Genomic DNA, 24256 nt, shown 5'->3' on the forward strand with positions numbered 1-24256 from the left:
TTCCGTGACACCGCGTGACTGCGACTTGAGAGCTCATTTTATCAAAACAGAGGAAGTCATCCACCATTCTCATTTTATAAATTTTCAATAAAAGAGTTACCATTTGATTGGTAAAAGTTACACTTACCCACACCACACTTACCCACTTAACTGAAAAACAGACTTGTCTATTCAACCGCAAAATACATATTGATAGTACATGCTGCTTTCCTAACACCGAATAGGTTCATAAAAAATGAGTAATTCATTATTGTAAACTCTCACCTGGGCAATGAATTGGCCAGACCTCATCAGCATTTTTATAAATTTACAACACAATATACTGATAATTATAAATGGTAACACAGAAAACTACTCAATTTAATGTAATTTCTAAATTATTCAAGACAATTTTAATATTAAAGGAATCTTTCTTTCAGTAAAATGAATTAATTCTTGTGTCATATAAAATAGAATATTTAACGACTTAATTTCACAATCTACCATATAAAATAGTTTATTAAGCTTTTTAATAGAGCATACAGCTGTAAAGTTATTTGGAGACTAGTATCTCGACATCTAATACAAGCGAAAGATAACCTTGCCATCTGTTTTAAGAAAAATTTCTTAGATAATGCACACTTCCAAGAATGACTGACTCTCAGAGTTACAAGGAGCCTCAGAGACCGCCTGATTCAACTTCATCTTATTAACAGAGTATACATGACGATGTGGTATCTAAGGGACTGATTTTAAAAGAATGTTCAGAAATCATAAAGGAGGACATATTTAAGTTATAATAGGTCATCTCACAGACTGAGATGGCCTTAAAACTATTTCTCTAGAAAAAACTGTCCACATGTCCTAGAATGTTCAAACAAAAAGAACAGAAATAAATTACTCGAACACAATGAACTGACAGTTATTTGAGATAGAAATCTATTCATAAAAATTAGCTAAGAATTAACTCACTTATTTAAGTAGTCTACTTAAAAATCTCCCAAATAAAAATTATTGTATTCCTCTGTAAGAGATACACATGGGAAAAGTAAATTATTCACTAAGCTAAGGGCCTTCGTATACATATTTTTTAAGAAGGAAATTAAAATGTATAGTATATTTATAGCATACTATGTATCTTGGTAGGAATTTTACAAATGTCTTATTTAAATATCATACCGTAACCCCTGAGTATTATTACCTAATTTAAAAATGAAAAAGCAGAGGTTCAGAGAGATTCAATCACCAGCCCAAGGAAATACAGTAAGCACAAGAGCTGGAATTTCATTCCAGATTAGTCTAGCTATAAGTCACAAAATCATTCTACCATTTCATATCTATTCTAAGGGAAAAACAGGACAAGGAATACCAGAAAACAATAAAGTAACTGGTAACCATCTCAATATTAAATAAAACCCCTAGTGGCACCAACATTTCCTCAATCTAGTAATAAACTTCACTAGTATAATCAGTCATATTCTCAAATTTCAGAATTGGATAACATTCTTAAAAAACTTTAAAGATCTTATGCCTTCTTTGTTATCAGAATTATGTTAAAATAAATATGAGGAAATACTGGTTTTTTTGGATTTACCCTAAATTTCCATGACTATCTTCAATTTTAAAAACCACAATTTGGCCTCCATGTCTCCAGGCCTAAGTTTTCAAAAATGATCCCGGAAGTGAAAATCTAAGCAATTATTAGCTCAGGCTGCTGGGAAATGGCAAGTAAATCTGTCAATTCAAACCTCTCATGCTCATATAAGATTAAGAGGGTGGGTTCTGGTGCCAGACTCATGGAGTAAAAGCCAAGCTCTACTACTGAGCAGCTGTGTTACACTGAGCAATTACTTAACCCCTCGTGCCTTATTTCCTCGACTATAAAGGAGTAGGTGTGAAGATTAAGAGCTAATACTTGGAAAGTGCTTAGAATACTGTCCGGTCCTAGCATGTACTCCAGATTTTGGTTAGTAGTGGTCATAGAAGTAAAGGATAAAGGCATTTCCAATCAGTGATTCGCCATTCAATGAGTGGTGTTGGAACAACTGCCAGCCATTTGGAAGAAACAAATTTAGGTCCCTACATCACACCACTCCCCAAAATAAACCTCAGATGGATTAAAGAACTAAATGTTAAAAACAAAACTATATAAACATAAACTTTAAAATACAAAAAAAAATGTGTTTATGAACTTAGGAAAAGAGGTTTGCTTGAGCTCACTGAAAAAAAAGAGCAAAAGCCATACAGGCTTACTACAGGGACAGACCAGAAAAATATCTGACGTATTAGAACAAACTGATGATTGGTATCCAGAACAGGGGCAAACACACATACATGCACAAAAACACGTACAATAACCAATGTGTTCTTCTGTGTAACAGCAAAAGATCAAAAGCAGAAGCAAAACACCCAAAGCCCATCAGTCAGTAACGGCTAAACCATACCAAGTCCATAACATGGAACCCACACAATTTCAAAAGAAAAAGACAGAGCTATAGGAACTGACATGGAAAGAATGTAAGACATATCATTTATGCAACAAAGAAAAGAAAGAAAACATAAAAGAACATACACTCTCTACTAGTTCATACATTCATATGGCTGTGTGTAAGGATGTAAGCGTGTATATATGAAAGTATGAATGAACGTAAGGCAGAAACAAAACTCTGGGGATACATACCAAACTAAAAAATAGGGATGACATTTAAGAAGAGCACTAGTTTGGAAATGCTAGTCAAGAGACTTTGCCTTATCCACGTTTGCTTTTATTGAAGTGTAACTGATGTACGATACCCTATTAGTTTCAGGCATACATCATAGTGATTCTGCATTTACATACACTACAAAATGATTAACACAGTAAGTCTAGTTACCATCTGTCACCACACAAAGTCATTACAGTATTATTGCCCATATTCCCTAGGCTGTACATTACATTCCATGACTTATTTATTTTATAACTAGAAGTCTGTATCCCTAATCCCCTCACCTATTTCACCTGTGCCCACAACGCCTCCCCACCTCTGGTAACCACCAGCTTGTTGTCCGTATCTATGATGCTGTTTCTGTTTTGTTAGTTTGTTTTTTAGATTCCACATGTAAGTGAAGTCTTATGGCATTTGTCTTTCTCTGTCTGACTTATTTCACTTAGCATAATACCTACTAGTTCCCTTCATGTTGTTACAAATGGCAAAATTTCATTCTTTTCTGTGGCTCAGAAAAATTCCATTGTACACATATACCACATCTTCTTTGTCTATTTATCTATCAACGGACACTTACGTTGCTTCCATGTCTTTCTCATTGTAAATAATTCTGCAATGAGCATAGGGGTGCACATATCTTGCCGAATTAGCATTTTCACTTTCTTCGAATAAATATCCAGAAGTGGAACTGCTGGATCACATAGTTTTATTGTTAATTTTCTGAGGAATCCCCTTACTGTTTTCCACAGCAGCTGTACCAATGTACATCCCAACCAATAGTGCACGAGCTTCCTTTTCCTCCACGTCCTTGCCAACACTTGTTATTTTTTGTCTTTTTGCTAATAGCTATTCTGACAGGTGTACGGTGATATAGTGGTTTTGATTTACATTTCCCTGATGATTAGTGACGTTGAGCACCTTTTCATGGCCTGGTGGCCATCTCTATGTCTTCTTTGGAAAAATGTCTATTCAGATCTTCTGTCCATTTTTTAATTGGGTTGTTTGGCTTTTTGATATTAAGTTGTGTAAGTTCTCTGTATATTTTGGATATTAAGCCCTTATCGAATGCATGATTTACAAATATCTTCTCCCATTCTGTAGGATGACTTTTTGTTTTGTTGATGGTTTCCTTCACTGTGCAAAAGCTTTTTGGTTTGATATAATCCCACTTGTTTATTTTTGCTTTTGTAGCCTCTGCTTGAGGAAACTGGTCCCAAAAAATATTGCTGAGAGCGATATCAAAGAGCTGACAGGCTTCCACAGGAGGGCCAGTGATGCTACCTGGCGCTCACTCTACTCTAACTGGGAAACAGCGGAGGACAAGAGCCTGAACTATACCTGCCTCTATTTCCCACAGACTCACATCCAACTTTTGCTTACAACAACAAAAAAAAGCTGGGAAAATTTTACTAATCCTTTTTAAAAAAAAATTTAATATAAAATTATAGCGAAAAAAAAAAAGGAACCGGAACATTAGCAACACAGCTGGAACAATCTGCAACAACAGGAGCAATTTAATTTAGTTGACTTTCTGTGGTTGTTGGCTGTTCGCTAGTCTCCTGGTGGTGGAAGCTGCACAATTTCCAGAAGGCACAGAGAAGCTGCCACAGGTTTGGTTCTCCAGGCAGCTACCCACACAAACCAAGGATCTGGGGGGTCTCCGCACCATCCAAAGATCCAAGTGGGACACACTTTTGAAGGATGTACAACGTTCAATCACAAGTGTGACAAAAGCTGACAAGCAGGAAGCTTATGTGCTCAGTGAGTAGTGTGTTTGTCTCCAAGAGATGTTTCCTTTTGAAGACACGCGGTACCACCTCTGCTGAAAGCACTGGTTCCTCTGTTGAAACTCGCTAGGGATTACAGCAGGTTTGACTCCATTCCAAGCTTCTATTACTCTCCTAAGAATTTCATGAAGCCTCCTCGCCAACCAGAACTTCTCACCAAGCCTTCTGCCCACACTAGAATTTCCAGGAAGAAGGGGAGATTCTTAATGCAATTTTCCCAAATGGAGCAGCATACTGTGTGGGACGTAGGAATTCTGAGTGTTGGTACTTGTATTCTTCAGATTTCCCAGAGTTGGGTAGTCACTCAGCCAGATCAAACCCCAGAAATTCTGATGAGCAAGCTTGACCCAGCAGTTATGGACCACTCTACATGAAAAACGGTGTTACCACAAAGGATGTCACTCGTGAGAGTGGAATCTGTGACCCGATACCAGATTCTGTCATTGATGCCACACTGTCCAATCCTTGTGGGTATTCGATGAATGGAATGAAATCGGATGGAACTTACTGTACTATTCATGTCACTCCAGAACCAGAATTTTCTTTTGTTAGCTTTGAAACAAACCGAAGTCAGACCTCCTACGATGACCTGATCAGGAAAGTTGTGGAAGTCTTCAAGCCAGGAAAATTTGTGACCACCCTGTTTGTAAATCAGAGTTTTAAATGTCGCAGAGTACTTTCTTCGCCCCAGAAGATTGAAGGTTTAAAATGTCTTGACTGCCAGAGTGCTATGTTCAATGATTATAATTTTGTTTTTACCAGTTTTGCCAAGAAGCAGCAACAACAGCAGAGTCGATGAAGAAAAAATACAAAAAGAGAAAGTGGTGGCTGTTTTTGAGATATTGACACCAGGGGCCATGCTTTCCATAACCATCACCTTGTAGTTGCAGAAAGTACTAGCTGTAATGATAATCATTTTGAATTGCATGCATCATTATATCAAGGAGCTAGATATCTTGCATGTATGCTCTCTTCTGTGTTTAAGTATCCTATGCCACTCTTGCTGTGAAATTGGAGCGCATGTAGAAAAAACCTTTTATTACATAAAACTTTACAACCCTTGTGAAAGCAATTCAGTTTGATTTATGCACAGTGTAATATTTCTCCAGATATCATCCAAAATCTCCCACGACAAGGCTTCCATCCTCATCAGCTGTTGGCCTCAGCCTAACCATCCAGGACTGTCCTATTGGATTCCTGCCAGGATTTTAGATCTAGTCACCTCCACTTTCTAGAACGTATTCTTCACTAATGTTATTGAAACCAATTTCTATTTCAAACAGACGTTTTTTTGCAATAGCAATTACAGTTTTTCTTCCACGAGTCAAGCCCTCTTAAGAAAATGATTGCAGTTATCCATTTTGTGTATGACTATTTTAACATTATTGCTTCCTGCACTTGTATTCCTTTAATTGATTTCATTCCTCATCATGGTGTCTCCCCTCCCAGCCCCTGCCCCCAATAAAGCAATACACTGTTAAAAAAAAAAAAAAAAAAGCTGACTGCCTACATTTTATTCTAAGAGTTTTATGGTTTCAGGTCTTACTTTTTTTTTTTATGGAGTTATTGATAGGTTACAATCTTGTGAAATTTCAATTGTACATTAATGTTTGTCAGTCACGTTGTAGGTGCCCCACTTCACCCTTTGTGCCCACCTCCCACCCCACCTTTCCCCGGGTATCCACTAAACTGTTCTTGGTCCATAGTTTTAAATTCCTCATATGAGTGGAGTCATACACAGATTATCTTTCTCTTGCTGGCTTATTTCACTTAACATAATTCTCTCAAGGTCCATCCATGTTATTGCAAATGGAATGATTTTGTTCTGTTTTGCAGCTGAGTAGTATTCCATTGTATATATGTACCACATCTTCTTTATCCATTCGTCTGTTGATGGGCACTTAGGTTGCTTCCACGTCTTGGCTATTGTAAACAGTGCTGCAATAAACATTGGGGTGCACAGGACTTTTGGGATTGCTGACTTCAGGCTCTTTGGATAAATACCCAGTAGTGGGATGGCTGGATCGTATGGTAGTTCTATTTTTAGTTTTTTGAGGAATCTCCATACTGTTTTCCATAGTGGCTGCACCAGTTTGCATTCCCACCAGCAGTGTATGAGGGTTCCTTTTTCTCCGCAACCTCTCTAACATTTGTTGCTATTAGTTTTAGATATTTTTCTCATTCTAACGGGTGTAAGGTGATATCTTAGTGTAGTTTTGATTTGCATTTCCCTGATGATCAGCGATGATGAGCATCTTTTCATGTGCCTATTGGCCATCAGTATATCTTCTTTGGAGAAATGTCTGTTCATGTCTCCAGCCCATTTTTTGATTGGGTTGTTTGATGTTTTGTGATTGAGTTGCGAGAGTTCTTTATATGTTAAGGATATTAAGCCTTTGTCAGATATATGACTTGCAAATATTTTTTCCCAGTTAGTGGGTTGCTTTTTTGTTTCAATCCTGTTTTCATTTGCCTTGAAAAAGCTCTTTAATCTGATGAAGTCCCATTTGTTTATTCTTTCTATTGTTTCCCTTCTCTGAGAAGGCATGGTGTCCGAAAAGATCCTTTTAATACTGATGTCAAAGAGTGTACTGCCTACGTTTTCTTCCAGAAGCCTTATGGTTTCAGGTCTCACCTTTAGCTCTTTGATCCATTTTGAGTTTATTTTGGTGACTGGTGAAAAAGAATGGCCAATTTTCATTCTTTTACATGTGGCTTTCCAGTTTTCCCAGCACCATTTGTTGAAAAGACTTTCTTTTCTCCATTGTATGCCCTCAGCTCCTTTGTCAAAGATAAGCTGTCCATAGATGTGTGGTTTTATTTCTGGGCTTTCAATTTTGTTCCATTGATCTGTGCACCTGTTTTTGTACCAGTACCATGCTGTTTTGATTACTGTAGCTTTGTAGTATGTTTTGAAGTCAGGGATTGTGATGCCTCCCGTTTTGTTCTTTTTTCTCAGGATTGCTTTAGCAATTCGGGGTCTTTTGTTGCCCCATATGAATTTTAGGACTCTTTGTTCTAATTCTGTAAAGAATGTCATTGGGATTCTGATTGGGATGGCATTGAATCTGTAGATTGCTTTAGGTAGAATGGACATTTTAACTATGTTTATTCTTCCAATCCATGTACATGGAATGTCTTTCCATCTCCTTATGTCATCCAATTCTCTCAGAAAGGCCTTGTAATTTTCATTATATAGGTCCTTCACTTCCTTAGTTAAATTTACCCCAAGGTATTTTATTCTTTTTGTTGCGATTGTGAACGGTATTGTATTCTTGAGTTCTTTTTCTGTTGGTTCATTACTGGAGTATAGAAATGCTACTGATTTATGCAAATTGATTTTATACCCTGCAACTTTGCTGTAGTTGTTGATTACTTCTAAGAGTTTTCCAATGGATTCTTTGGGGTTTTCTATATATAAGATCATGTCGTCTGCAAACAGTGAGAGTTTCACTTCTTCCCTCCCTATTTGGATTCCTTTTATTCCTTTTTCTTGCCTGATTGCTCTGGCCAGGACCTCCAGTACTATGTTAAATAAGAGTGGTGATAGAGGGCATCCTTGTCTTGTTCCTGTTTTCAGGGGGATGGGGTTCAGTTTTTGCCCATTGAGTATAGGTCTTACATTTTTTAATCCATTTTGAATTTATTTTTCCTTATGGCATAAGATAGTGGTCCAGTTTCATTCTTGTGCATGTAACTGTCCAATTTTCCCAACACCATTTATTGAAGAGACTGTCTTTTCTCCATTGTGTATTCTTGCCTCTTTTGTCATAGACTAATTGACCATATATGCATGGGTTTATTTCTGGGCTCTCTATTCTACTGAATTGATCTATGTGTCTATTTTCATGCCAGCACCATACTGTTTTGATTACTACAGCTTTGTAATATAGTAATATACTTCCATATGTATATATGTAATATAGTTTACAAAGGGAGAAATCAGAGAGCATGATGCCTCCAGCTTTGCTCTTCTTTTTCAGGATTGCTTTGGCTATTCGGGGCCTTTTGTGGTTCCATTCTAATTTTACAAGCCAGCCCTGGTGGTCTAGTGGTTAAGATTTGGCTCTCTCACCACTGTGGCCTGGGTTCCTTTCCCAGTCAGGGAACCACCTGTCTGTTGGTTGTGACACTGTGGCGGCTACGTGTTGCTGTGATGCTGAAAGCTATGCCGCCAGTATTTCAAAGTCCAGCAGGGTCGCCCATGGTGGACAGATTTCAGCAGAGCTTCCAGACTGACAGACAGACTAGGAAGAAAGACCTGGCCACCCACTTCAGAACAAGTTGGCCATGAAAACTTTATGAATAGCAGCGGAGCCTTGTCTGATACGGTGCGGGAGGGTGAGAGGATGGTGCAAAAAGACTGGGCAGGGTTCCGCTCTGCTGTCCACATGGTGCTAGGAGTTGGAACTGACTTGACGCACTAACGAGAAACAAATTTTAGGATTCTTTGTTCTAGTTCTGTGAGAAACGCCACTGGTACTTTGAGGGGATTACACTGAATATATATGTTTTAAGTTTTACATGGAGAATACATAGTCATATATTACTTGTGTTAACTAAAATTAACTTAAAAAATCTAACAGTTTCCACACAAACTTGCCTAAACTTACCTACAATTCCAAGAAACTTTCATTTTTAAAGGCCAGAATATCAATCCATCCTATTTTTCAAACAAAAATATTTGTATGCAATGACAAAGTTAACTAAACTCTTAACTTAAAAAAGCAGGGAATAGGGGACAGCCCAGTGGCGTAGTGGTTAAGTTTGCATGCTCCACTTCGGCAGCCCAGCGTTCGCAGGCCCAGATCCCAGGCATGGACCTAGCACTGCTCATCAAGCCATGCTGTGGCGACATCCCACATAAAATAGAGGAAGATTTGCACAGATATTAGCTCAGGGCCATTCTTTCTTACACACACACACACACACACAAAGCAGGGAATAAATATACTTTAAGCCAGGTAGCAAATATTTGTGGAAAAAGAAAAACTGCGTACATGTTAAATGTCAAACGTCTTCTATGTGACTAAAAGACATGGTGCTTACATTTATTATTTTTGTTCCTTTGAACTTTCCGAGTTGGGGCTTAAATACTTTTGGTTGAAGGTGGAAAACCCAGGAAATAAGTGTTTGGGACATCTCCCATATGGGTTTAGAATTTAACTGGAGGTCAGGGGCCATGGAAAAGCACCCTAGGAGACAGAGCGAGAAGGGAATAAGAGAAGAGTTCTGAGGAACAGAAGACTGAGCACTGAAAACATTTCTACTTCACTGTCACCTTCTTTCCCAAATGAGCTGACTCCTTTCTTTACGTTTAGCCGCTCCGGTGAGCATACAATGGATTTCACTTTGGAAGACCCGATGTTTGAGGAAAAATAAACCATCAAAACTACTAAATAACCCACTTTTCTTTATAATCTTTCAAGGAACAGAGGACAAGACCTTCAAGTGTAGCCTATAATGATGAGGGGAGAAAAACTAATAAACAGAAAAAACAAAACACAGTAGAACTCCAGAGTTTCCAGGATCAAGGGAGACATTTAATAGTGTTATACAGGAAATAAAACGAACTGCCATTTACGTCCCGGGAGATAGTCTGTTAGGACTCAATTTGTAACTTACAAGTTCCCTTCAAAAGAAGTAGATTTATAAAAGTTCCCACCGCACTGTATCATTTCACAACCCAGAAGCACTAGTCAGAAAAGACTGTTCCAATGGAACTCTTAATCTAAAACATCTGAAAGAAAAACATTCTGTGTGCCTACTAAATGATTCTGAAACACTACTAAATATTAAAAGAGTATTTATAAAAATATATGTAGATTATAACAATAACAAACTCCCAAGTACTCAACTGAAGGAAAGAACATTATTATTTCCTTTGAAGTTCATGGCCCCTCTTCAATCACGCCCCATTCCCTCCCTGAATCTAGTTTTTATCATTCCTTTGCTTTTCTTCAGCTTTCCTACCTGCTTTTATTCCTAAAAATATATATTATTTAGTTTTTAAATCAATAAACTTTATATAGATACTGTATGTATTCTAGAATTTTGGGCTCAATATTCTATGTCTGAAAGATATTCATGTCGTTGTGTGTAGCTACAATTCATGCATTTTCCCTGTTGTATAGAATTCCAAGTATGAATATACCACAACTTATTTTTTCCTTCTACTGCCGATGACATTTCTTTGTTTCCAATCCTTAACAATGACAAACACCGCTTCTGTGAACAGTGTTGTATGTGAGGGCTGGCACACACGTGCAGTCAAGTTTCTCTACAATACATGGATAAGAGTAAAACTGCTCAGCCCTATGTATGGGCATTTTCAACTTTACTAGTAATGCCAAATTGTTTTCCAATTTATTGTCCACTTACTCCATATCCTCAGAAGCAATTGATACCTTTTGTTTTTTAAAATTTTTGGCTGTCTGGCAGGTAAGAGATGTTATCTCTGTGATTAATTTGCATTTCCCTGATAATTAACATGTTTGAACTTTTGTTCATATATTAATGGCCATAAAGGCTTCTACTTCTATGAAATGCTTATCAGGTCTTTTGTCCATTTTTATATTGGATTGTCTTTTTCTTATTTGATACATAGGGTTTCTTTTTAATATAATTTGGATACAGGCATACCTTGGAGATATTGTGAGTTTGGGTCCAGATCAATGCAATAAAGCAAATCACGTGAATTTTTTAGTTTCCCAGGACATATAAAAGTTATGTTTACACTATACTATAGTTTATAGTCTACTAAGTGTACAATAGCATTATGTCCAAAAAAACAATGTACATACATTAAAGCAAAAACATTGTATTGTTAAAAAATGCTAACCATCATCTGAGCCTTCTGAGAGTCATAATCTTTTTGATGGTTGAGGGTCTTGCTTCAGTGTTGATGGCTGCTGACTGATCAGGGTGGTGGTTGCTGAAGGCTGGGGTGGCTGTGGCAGTTTCTTAAAATAAGACTATAGTGAAGTTCACCTCATTGATTCACTTTCTTTCACAAATGGTTTCTCTGTAGCATGCAATGCTATTTGATAGTGTTTTACCCACACTAGAACTTCTTTCAAAATTGGAGTCAGTCCTCTCAAACTCTGCCACCACTTTATCAACAAAGTTTATGCAATGTTCTAAATCCTTTGCTGTCATTTCAACATCTTCACAGCATCTTCACCAGGAGTAGGTACCATCTCAAGAAAACACTTTGTTTGCTTTTCCATAAGAAGCAACTCCTCATCCATTAAAGTTTTATCATGAGATGGCAGCAATTCAGTCACATCTTCAGGCTCCACTTCTAATTCCAGTTCTTTTCTTATTTCCACCACATCTGCCGTAACTTCCTCCACTGAGGTCTTGAAGCCATCAAAGCCTTCATCCATGAAGGCTGGAAGGAACTTCTTCCAAACTCTTGTTAATATTGATATTTTGACCTCTTCCCATGAATCACGAATGTTCCTAATGGCATCTAGAATGGTGAATCCGTTCCAGAGGATGTTCAGTTGACTTTGCCCAGATCCATCAGAGGAATCACTACCTATGGCAGCTATGGCCTTAGGAAATGTATTTCTTAAATAGTAAGACTTGCAAGTCAAAATCACTCCTTGATCCACAGCCTATGGAAGGGAAGCTGTGTTACCTGGCATGAAAACAACATTAATCTCGTCGTACATTTCCATCAGAGCTCTTGGGTGACCAGGTGCATTGTCTCTAAGCAGTAATATTTTGAATGGAATCTTTTTTTCTGAGTGATAGGTCTCAACAGTGGGTTTAAAATACTCAGTAAACCATGTTGCAAAGAGATGTGCTGTCATCAGGCTTTGTTGTTCCATTTATAGAGCTCTGGGAGAGTAGATTTGACATTAATTCTTAAGGGCTCTGGGATTTTCAGAATGGCCAAAGGAGCACTGGCTTCAACCTAAAGTCACCAGCTGCATTATTGCCTGATAAGAGAGTCCGCCTGACCTTTGAAGCTCTGAAGCCAGGCACTGACTTCTCCTCTCTAGCTATAAGTGTCCTAGATGGCATCTTCCAATATAAGGCTGTTGTCTGCATTGAAAATCTCTGGTTTCGTGTAGCCACCTTCATTAATGATCTTAGCTACATCTTCTGGATAACTTGCTGCAGCTTCTTCATGAGCACTTGCTGCTTCACCTTGCACTTTTATGTTATGGAGACGGCTTGTCTCCTTAAACCTCATGAACCGACCTCTGCTAGTTTCAGACTTTTCTTGTGCAGCTTCCTCACCCTCTCAGCCTTCATAGAATTGAAGAGATTCAACACCTTGCTGGATTAGGTTTTGGCTTAAGAGAATGTTGTGGCTGATCTGATCTTCTATCCAGACCACTAAAGCTTTCTCCATATCAGCAATAAGGCTGTTTCACTTTCTTATCATTCATTTGTTCACTGAAGTAGCACTTTTAATTTCCTTGAAGAACTTTTCCTTTGCATTTACAACTTGGCTAACTGTTTGGCGCAAGGGGCCTACCTGTCTGCCTGTCTCGGCTTTCGACGTGCCTTCCTCACTAAACTTAATAATTTCTAGCTTTTGAATTAAAGTGAGAGACATGTGACTCTCCCTTTCATTAGAACACTCAGAAGCCATTTTAGGGTTATTAATTGGCCTAATTTCAATATTGCTGTGTCTCAGAGAATAGGGAGGCCCAAGGAGAGGGAGGGAGACAGGGGAACAGTTGCTCGGGGGAGCAATCAGAACACACACAACATTTACTGATTAAGTTCATTATCTTATACGGGCATGGTTTGTGGTGCCCCAAACAATCACAGTAGTAGCATAAAAGATCACTGATCACAGATCGCTATAACAAACATAATAATAATGAAAACATTTGAAATATTGTGAGAATTACCAGAATGTGACATAGAGACAAAAAGTGAGCAAATGCTGTTGGAAACATGGTGCCAAAGGATGTGCTCAATGCAGGGCTGCCAGAAACTTTCAATTTGTAAAAAATACATCTTCTAAGCACAATAAAGTGAAGTGCAATAAAACAAGGTATACCTGTATTAATCTTTTTATGTTTATATGCGTTAACAATTATCTTCCCACAATTTGTGCTTTAGTTTTCACTCTCTTTAAGGTGTCTTCTACCGAAAAATAGCCAGTTTAAAGAGTACAAACATTATGGTGTTTATTTTCTTGGTGAAATATGAGGCTAAGATATGCAAGAATGAAAAGGACAGAAGTGGAAGAGGGTGCTCGAAATTAATGATACAGGTTTGAAACTGCCACTATGAACAATGGCAGAGAGAATCAATTGGAAATAAGGAAAGATCTCAAAAATACTGAGAGGCTAGAGAAGACTGGCATAATGAAGATGAAGTGGAAAAGCAGTATGCGGAGCTGATCTGAAGGTGAGTGAAAGATAGAAACCTACGAGGACAAGGGGGACTAGGCGAGGAATCGCCAGCAGACAGATGTCGGTACACAGCAACATAATGTGCCTGCGAGGGGGGAACCGATGAAAAGAAACTGACTAGCCCTCCATATTTCCTGAGAAAGTGCAAAGGTAAAGGTTAAGGCAGATTTAGTTTGACAGTGTACTGACTATTAGTTTGTGCAGCTAGGTCAGGGATTGGCAAACTACAATCCACAAGTCAAATGTGGTACCACCGGTTTTGGTACAGCGTGGGAGGTAAGAATGGCTTTTATATTTTTAAACGGTTGAAAAAAATCAAAAGAATAATATTTCATAAGACATGAAAATTATATGAAATTCAAATTATAGTGTCCATCAACAATGTTTTATTGGCACACAGCCATACTCCTTTCTGATGCTGAACTAACTTTACATTCCAAGGATAACATTCATAAAGTAAACGAGCCTTCCATTCTTGTGTAGTCTCTACCTTGTTTAGCAACAAGATTATTTTGGCCTCAGTACATAAGCGGTGCACAGCATTCACTCTTTCCATTTTCTGCAATAATTTGGATAAAATAGGAAGTAACTGTTCCTTGAAAATTTGGCAGAACTCATCTGTAGACTCCATTTGGGCCTGAAGTTCTTTTGGGAGAAGAGGGTCTTTAACATTTCAATTGTTTAAAATTACTTACTGTCTTATTCATATTTTCTATTTCTTCTTATGCCAATTTTTGACATTTTATATTTAGGAATATATAGCTATTCACAAAACTATGTTATTTTAATAATTCTTTATTCTATATCATAGATATTTCTATTTTGTTCTATATTTTGCCTGCCTTAACTCATTTTTTTAATTAGTTTGCTAGCAATCTATTATTCTTATTATCTTCCCAAAGAGCCAGTTTTTTGCTTTGTTAATCTCTCATAAATTCAATTTCAAAACTTAACATCATTTCCCTACACCAATAAAACTAAACAATGTGATAAAGAAGATACCATGCATAACAACCATAAAATAATAAGAGTCTAAGAATTAACCAAAAATATATAACCCTCCTCTCAAGAAAACATTTTTAAACTCTAACAAGACATAGAAGGTGATCTGGATAAATGGAGATAGGTTCTCCATGTTCCTGGGTGGGATAATTTGACATATCAATTCATCCCAAATTAACCTCTACATTTAATTAAATCCCCTTAAAAATCATAGTTATACTTTTTGAGGAACTCGGTAGACATCTTCTAAAATTTCTATGAAAGAATAAAGGTCCATCAATAGCTACATTAACTTTGAGTAAAAAAGCAACAAGAGGGACCTAGCCTACCAGCTATTAAGAAATACCACAAAACCAGAGGGATAAAAGAGGTGGCCTTACCACAAGAACACGTAAAAAGACGAACGCATCAGAACAGAGTTTAGAGACAGATCTGTGTGCCCTGAGAACAGACTACACAAAATAGGTGGCACTACAAACCAGTGAGGAAACGAGTGATTTTTTAGTGGATGGTGTGGGAAAAATTGGCTTGCTATATGAGAGGAAGAAAAAATGCACCTAGAATCCTACCTAACACCAACTACAAAGATAAACTCTAGACGAGGGGGCAGATTATGACCTGAAGGCCAGGTAACTGTTTTGGTAAATAAAGTCTTATTGGAAAAGGCCATGCTTATTCATTTACATATGCCTATGGCTGCTTTTATTCTAAATGGCAGAGCTGAACAGCTGTGAATAAAGACCATCTGCCCTGAAAAGTTCAAAGTATGTATTATCTGGCCCTTTAAGAAAATGTTTGCTGATTCCTGCTCTAGATGAATTAAAGACGTTCATATAAAAGGCAAAACTATAAAATTAACAGAAGAAAATATATCAGAATATCTTTTGACCTTGGTGTGGGGGAGAACTTCTTAAATAAAACTCTAAATTATAAACTATAAGGCAAAAAACTCTTTAAGCTGATTACATAGAAATTAAGGGTTTCTGCTCAATAAATAATATCAATGATCAAGGTAACTGATAACAGACTGAGAGAAGTTATTTGCAAAGTCCAAAACCAAAAGGAGACCAATATCTCTAATATATATCAAGAAACACCTATAATTTAATAAGGAAGCAAGAACCTCAAAAGAAAATTGTGCACAGAATTTAAAGAAGCAATGTGCAGGGGGAAAAATCTAAATACATAATAAGCATAGGAAGAGTTGTTCAAACTCATTAGTAATCAGAGAAATGCAAATTAAACTAACATAGAGATGTCACTTTATACCTTCAGACTTGCTAAAATTAGACAGCTATATAATGCCATTCCTTGACATTATACAGAAACTTAGTTTCTCTCAATTCTGCTATTAACCATCAATACTACTAACTAAAATAAAAAATCACTGCATTCTGGAAATAAAAGCTAAGAAGTAGCAAAATATAATGGATATGCATCTATATTCAGTCAGTATCTTATTCAATACACATATTCAGCAATTGTTCACTGAACTGAATACGCAGCTATGAATGCGCTGGCACTCACAAATTGCATTAAGAAAGTAAATACAGGGAAATATTCACATTGGCTAGTTTTTTTAATTCAAGTGTTTGCAGGTCAGAAAATTAACCAAAAGAAAATTTAATGTTTTATTGCTAATCTGGATACAAATTTTTACTTGAAATTATGTCAGACCTATATTCCTAAGGATTTTAAAATATAATATTGCAGTTTCTAAAATCCTTGGCTTATTTGCTCTTGACTGAATTGAAAGTATACACTACCTACTTTCAGTTATGTAAATGGAAGGAGAATGAGATTTCTCCTGCTCTCTTTAAAGTTTAACAATAATTATGCCAATAAACACACACAGACACAACCCTACTCACAACTTCTGAACGAGCTGTTCCCTCTTCCTCCCTCCTCTCGTCACGGTTCCACAATTACACCAGCACCCGGATCGAAAGTACTGGCATCCTTGCACGTCTCTTTGTATGCCACCACAGTAAAGAATAACTAATTTGGATATTTTCCTTTGCCAGAGTCCTTACATCAGCTCCTCTTTCCACCCCACTGCCACTACTCTAGTTCAGAGCCCAGCCTCAAATTCAGACCACAGTCAACGCCTCTTAATTCCTCTTCCTCCCCGTTTTCTCCCTCTTCCCTCTCCCCTTTCTTCCTTCCTTTCCTCTGCTCTTCCTCACTACACCCATCCACTCACCCGGTATTTCTTGAGTATCTATCATGTTCCAGGTCCTGTTTTATTGTTGGGGATACAGCAGTGATGAAGACAGACAGGTCTCTGCTCTTTCAGAATTGTTTCTTGGTTCTTCAAATATATTCTATATTCAGCTATCAAAACAAATTTTCCCTCTGAACTGCTTTTGCCCCTTGCCAACTTCATTCAAAAATATCTACTTGTAGGGGCTGACCCCGTGGCCGAGTGGTTAAGTTTGCATGCTCCGCTGCAGGCGGCCCCGTGTTTCGTTGGTTCGAATCCTGGGCCCAGACATGGCACTGCTCATCAAACCACGCTGAGGCAGCGTCCCACATGCCACAACTAGAAGGACCCACCACGAAGAATACACAACTATGTACTGGGGGACTTTGGGGAGAAAAAAGAAAAAGTAAATAAATAAAATCTTTAAAAAATAAATAGATAAAGTTAAAAAAAAAATCTACTTGTTTTCCATGGCTTGCAGAATAAAAGTCCAAACTTCCCAGCTGACCTTCCAAGATCCTCTTGCATCTGGCTCCATTCTATCTTTCCAGCTGAATTTCCCACTACTTCATGACGCATATCCTGTGGCTCAGCTGAACCTGAGTACTGGTTCTAAACCCTATCAATGGCAAAACAGATGAGGTACCATAGGATAAAGTTACAGGCTGAATGCAGCAACAACAAAAACCTAGCACAAGATAACACAGAAAAAACAAAGAGTGAATCAAGAAAGGGTGCAAAATGGACTACTCACTGCTTCCCCAAACTATCTTTTGATTCTCTCATCAGTGCCGCAGGACACACCCAGAGACACAGGAGCAGGGCTTTCCTCTCAAGGCAAGGTATATCAGTCACTCTGGGAAAAGGTGACAGTGGGACACAAAAGGAGGGGGGGCTTTGAACTGCAGAAGAAAAGGACTTCCTCTGGGGCTAAGAACCAGCTAGAAAGGAAGAAGTCCTTCTTGAAGAGTCTCAAAACAGATCCAGTGGGAACTGTGAGCTGCCCCAGACCTATGGAAGTAGGCCAGAAGCAAACAGCAATATAAGCCTCATTCATTGGCAGCGACAGAATCAACAGCAGCATAGAGACGCAGCCAGTTTCCGGCAGAAGCAGACTAAGCAAGCAGCTGTGGCAGCCTCCAGTCTCAACAGGATGCGTCTAAGCTCTGGCTCCACCAGCACAGCAGAATCCAGAACTCACTCTTTGAATCCAAGGCTGGAGGTGAGGCTCAAGCACAGTGTCAAGAGGAGAAGGCCAGAGGGAACAAACCCAAAGACTTGTATGAAATGCACACGAGGCAGCACAGTAGAAAACTTGCAAATAGCTACAGGACACTCTAAAGTGGCTAATTTCTAGTAGCCACTTTATTTCTACTTCTATTAATAATAATTTATCTTCTTTCATAATAATTTGTGTATAAGACGGAAGTGTAATTTTATTTTGTAGTCACAGGCAGATGACATAGAGGACCTGAGGGCTATAATTTCATTTTTTAATGACAATTATCGCTGTCATATTTGTGTGCCTATCTCTCTCCCTTTCTAGATAGTGAGCTCCTTTAAAAAGCAGAAACTACATCCACTATAAGATAAATTTTCCCATGAATTTCCTTGCCCCTTGCCAATTTTTACAAGTTTTTTCCATTTCCCACAAAACCTTGAGTGATGAGCCTTCACAGAGAAGCACAGAAACTGTTAATGAATAAATGAACTCACCTTCACCTTCTAGGTGAAGTGTGATTAGTGCAGAAAAACACTCTACAGGAAAGGTTACACTAAGGTTACATGTGCAATAAGAACAATGTTACCAAATCAGAAGTGCGTATAAAATGACGTCCTTAAACAAAACAAAATCAACTTACTAGTAATCATCGCTCCAGTTACAGAAGCCAGAAATCCGATGCTGACTGCGACGACAGAGATCACTCTGCCCTGCCGGTGCCTCTGCAGCATGACAAACATCAGCACTCCCGCAGCACCATGGACAAACAGCGAGGAGAAGAGAGCCCACAGAAAGATCCAGTACCACATCTCTGAAAGGAAAAGCAAAGCATTAATAATTTCTCTGAAAAACACCTCAGAAAATGCAGTTTAACAAACAGCGAGCATCTAGGGTTTGGGGGAGGCTAAGCGAGATAGATATAAAAATGCTGGTGTAGTACCCGACACACAGTAGTACTAAACAAATTTTAATCATTATCATCATCACTAATACTTGATGGAGAAAATAATTCCATGGCTTCAGAAGGTTAAGGCTATACTCTAATTTCTAATTTTCTAAATGTTCCCATCATAGAGCTATAATCCATCAAATAGTCTAATAAACCCCTAATATATTGCAAACCTCTTGGAATAAATTATATAAGTTAACTAACAGCTATTTGATATATAACTTCCTATTTTCTACACTAAATGACAGTTAAGACATTTTTAAAAACTACCCCTTAGGGGCTGGCCCCGTGGCCGAGTGGTTAAGTTCACGCGCTCCGCTGCAGGCGGCCCAGTATTTCGTTAGTTCGAATCCTGGGCGCAGACATGGCACTGCTCATCAGACCACGCTGAGGCAGCGTCCCACATGCCACAACTAGAAGAACCCACAACGAAGAATACCCACAACGAAGAATACACAACTATGTACCGGGGGGCTTTGGGGAGAAAAGGAAAAAATAAAATCTTTAAAAAAAAACAAACAAAAAAAACTACCCCTTAATTCAAATCACTCCAGAAATCAGTCAATGATTTTATCTTTTATGATTTTAAGAATTTCAGGCTGGGGCCAGGCCCATGGCCAAGTGGTTAAGTTCATACACTCTGCTTTAGCAGCCTGGGGTTCACCGGTTCAGACCCTGGGTGCAGACCTACACACCACTCATCAAGCCATGCTGTGGCAGCACCCCACACAGAAGAACTGGAATGACGTACAACTAAGATATACAGTTATGCACTGGGGCTTTGGGGAGAAAAAAAAAAGAGGAGGATTGGCAAAAGATGTTAGCTCAGGGGCCAATCTTCAAAACAAAAAGAACTTCAGTGAATTCCCCTCTTGGCTCTCAACTTCATACACTAAAGAATCAGTTACAATTTTTTTTTTTAGTTCTTTGCCTCAGGTCATCTTTATAGTCCTCACCCAGAACTTTTCAAGCTCCATCATTCTTCCTTCAACGTATCCTCAATCACTGTTCATTAAAGTTTAGTTTACAGACAGTTGACAAGAACACCTTTCCTTCTGTCTCTCCAGCATTCATTCCCCATCTGCCTGGCTACCTGCTGCCTCCCAGTCAACCCATACAGCTCTGGGAGATACTGCCAGTCCTTGCACTGACTCCATCTCCCCGACCATGCTTGTGGTGAGGACCATCAGGACAGGTAACTGATCCAAGCTGGGCCAGTCGTTCCCTCCCCTGGGAATTCTGGATTGGAATCAAGAGAGCACCTCAGTCTTTGGGTAGCTGAAGCTGAAAGGCTCAGGATTTGTGAACAGCCATTTCATCATCCTGGGATGAAAGCCATGATAGAGGATGAAAGAAAACAGATCCATCAAAGGCAAGAGACAATCGAGTTCCTTATTCCAGTGATTCCTAAGGCCCTGACACATTACTACCCTTAGATTCAATGTAACACCCCAGTTTCTTCGTAATAAAAATCCCTCTTTTTATTTAAACTAGTTCAAGTAAGGTTTCTACTACTTATAGCTGAAGGAATTAACTCCAAAACATTTAGATGTCACCTTCAGGATCATCCTTGGTATGCAAAACTTCTATAAAAGAAAATATCTCACCTGCTATTTGTGCTAATATTCACTTTCCATCGAGTGTAAAGGAAAGATCAATAAAATAGTCATGAAATAAACAGAACAAAAATGGATGAATTAAAACAGTTACAAAACATCATTAAAGTACAGATATATACTGATGATGGGAATGTAAAATAGAGCAGCTGCTATGGAAAACAGTGTGGCAGCTCCTCAAAAAATTACAAAAAGAATTACCATATGACCCAGCTATTCCACTGCTGGGTATATATCCACAAGAATTAAAAGCAGGATCACAAAGAGATATTTGCACACCCATGTTCATAGCAGTATTCCCAGCAGCCAAGAGGTGGAAGCAACTCAAGTGTCCATCAACTGATGAATGAATAAACACAATATGGTATATACATACAGTGGAATATTATCCAGCTTTAAAAAGGAAGGAAACCTTGTCACGTTATCACATGGGTGAACCTTGAGGACACTATACTAAGTGAAATAAGCCAGTCGCAAAAGGACAAATATTGCATGATTCCACTTATAGGAGATACCCAGAGCAATCAAATTCATAGAAACAGAAATGGTGGTTGCCAGGGGCCTGGGGGAGAGGGAAATGGGTAGTCGTTGTTTAATGGGGACAGAGTTTCAATTTTGCAAGAGGAAAAGGATGTGGAGATCAGTTGCAAAACAATGTGAATATACTTAACACTAGTGAACTGTACAAGTAAAAAAATGGTTAAGGTGGTAAATCTTACGTTATGACATTTAAAAAAAATAAATGTAATGTTTTAAAAGGATAGATATAAATTTAAAATATAATTAATGACTAGGTATTTAAAAGCCAAAACAAAAAAACTCTCTTAAGAAAGGAAGGAAGGTGTGGTTATAAAAGGATAACACTAAGACCTTTGTGGCAATGGAACTATTCTGTGTTTTGATTGTGGTGCTGGATACGTATACAAGTGATAAAATTGTATAGAACTAAATACACACACACGAATGAATACAAGTATACAATCCCAGTAAAATCTGAATAAGCTTGGCGCATTGTACCAATGTCAATATCCTGGTGTTGAGATTATACTGTGGCTTTTTAAGATGTTCCCATTGGGTAAACTGGGCAAAGGGCACACGGGCTCTCTGCATTACTTCTTACAACCACATGTGAATCTACAATTATCTTAAAATAAGAAGTTTCATTTAAAAAAAGGAAGTGGGGAAACGCAGAAAACAGATTTTTTTAAAAAACCAGTTTCACTCTGCCAAATTCTTAAGAATTGACACTTAGAATGGAATCAGATAATCTGAAATCATGTCAAGGAAGACACATCTGATATATTTTCCAATGTGTGTTCAAGTCCCATGCATGCTTCTCACCAGCATAAGAGACAGATGCTGGCGATGTAGGAAAGAGAGACAAAGCTCGCCTTTCAGAGGTTTTTCTCTTCCTGCTTTCAGGGAAACAGTGCTTTCCTGCTGTCACTCCCAAACAAAGGGCTTCAATTTATAACAAACGAATGAAAGAAAAAAAGGCCTAATTTGCTCAGAAGATATTTATATTTTGAAAGATAGACTTTTCCAAAGTGAACCTAACAGTGAGAGTATAATGGAGTACTAACATACGGGGGGGGCATGCTCATGAAGGGAGCTCTGGGGTGGGGAAAAGCCCTGCCACAAACACATCCTCCTAATAAGAGAAGTCCATGATATGCCTTGTGTCCAAGCCCACTTCTGACAGCTTATCAGATCTACCCCGAAAAGTACTCTTCCTTCTTGCTCATGTAACGCAAGAAGCATGAAAAATTTCTTGACTACATTTAACATTATGAATGAAGGGTTATTTGGCATTATGTAACATTGTTTGCCTACTGTCTGCATAGGTATTGACCTCAACAATAAATTTATCTAATAAACTGGAAAACTAAATTTTAAGTTTAATGTTTTATAAAAATCCAAGATATGAAAGAATTATGCAACTAAAATAGAATCTCAAACGGTCTTCTAATGACCAGTCCAGAATTATCCCTTAAGCAGACTGAGCACAAAGAAACCACCTAAACTCAAATTTACTTTTATGTTTCTTTTTCTTTTCTTAAATCATCCTGCTTATCATGGGAAAAACTGAACTCTGCTGAGAACATCTACAATTAATTTAGGTTTCATGTTATTACTATCATTTTGAATTACCTGATGGATCAACACAACCCTGTTGGTGAACAGGACCGCTGAAGATCTTGACCTACTCTGGACAAACAAGTCTGTCTGAGGTCCTACTGACTATTGGCAAACACAGGAAACCTACCGGCTCGGTCCAGGTGAAGAGAATGGCAGCATCCTAATAGAAGAGCAAGAACAGATGCCCAAGAGCCCTAGAGAAAAAACAGGTACCAAGAGGACAGAAGGGAACATCATCACCTTTTCTTAAACTCTCTAGGCCGTACAACTAACATGACCACCCAGAGGCCCACAGTTTTTTCCTTTTACCCATGGAAAGAAATCCAAGCTAATCCAAGCTTAGCAATTAAGCAACAATGAACAGAGGAAGTCAGAGGCAGACTTGGCCAGTGCAAAATACCAAACACAATTTTAAAAATACAATGCACAGAACAGAAACTTTGAAACACGCCCTCCATGCAATCCCAGTCCTTCACGGGGAGGAGAGACCCTTTCTTCTGGGCACATCTCCTAAAGCCCGTTCATTCTCTTTCCCTCTTCAAGGCTGCCTGTAATCTTCATCTTATCCGGGTTTTGCCTGGATTTTTGCAGTGTTTTGTTTACCTTTTAGTGGGATAAGAGGCAGGAGAGCTGTGATTTGTTCCAGCCTCCAAACAATACTAGAAATAGCCCCACTCTCAGTCGGTCTCTCTCATCAGCCCCGGTTGCCAAGCCACTCAAAAATCATCTTCTGTGCTTTTGCTTTTAACCCTTGCACAAAACTATTTATGAAGGTTGAATTTTTCTAGATGTCTAGAAGATATTAACTGAGCAAAAACAAGTCAAAGAATGACATATATTGTTTTATCCTATTTGTTTAAAAAAATTATATGTTTATATATGTACAGAAAATGCATAAACAAACAGAAGACTTAACAATGGCTATCTTTTAAAGATATGATAGGAGGTGTGTGATATTATTTTATATATTCTTTACTGTTTGTTTTTTAACAACTAGCCTAAAATATTTTTTTAAAATGTTTACTGCAAATATACTGTCTTTAAAAAGTAGTTTTTTATTCTATAATTCATCAAAGCCAATGGTTCTCAACCAAGGCTGCTCACAAGAATTATCCATAAAGCAACTAAAACAACCTCTGCAGGTGGGACCCAAACAACTGTATTTTCATCAATTCTACCAAATAATCATAACATGCAATAGAGACAAAAATCACTACTGCAGGCTAAAGTTACATGAGGGGTATTTATTAAAAATCCAAAAGTCATAA

General features: G+C 38.1%; 1 protein-coding gene and 1 pseudogene across 2 annotated transcripts in view; one reads left to right on the top strand and one right to left on the bottom strand.

Moving 5' to 3' along the window:
* TMEM170B (transmembrane protein 170B) overlaps positions 1-24256 on the bottom strand; it is a 48677-nt gene that overhangs the window by 7717 nt on the left and 16704 nt on the right. For both annotated transcript variants that reach the window (XM_014844496.3, XM_070515628.1), the window contains exon 2: positions 18925-19095. In XM_014844496.3, coding sequence (XP_014699982.2) covers positions 18925-19095 — 171 coding nt within the window. The remainder of the gene's footprint in view (positions 1-18924; positions 19096-24256) is intronic.
* On the top strand, positions 2-18918 carry LOC139045888 (S-adenosylmethionine decarboxylase proenzyme-like; annotated as a pseudogene).

The sequence above is a fragment of the Equus asinus genome, chromosome 8 (assembly GCF_041296235.1).
Source record: "Equus asinus isolate D_3611 breed Donkey chromosome 8, EquAss-T2T_v2, whole genome shotgun sequence".
In the NCBI taxonomy this organism is placed as follows: Eukaryota; Metazoa; Chordata; class Mammalia; order Perissodactyla; family Equidae; genus Equus; species Equus asinus.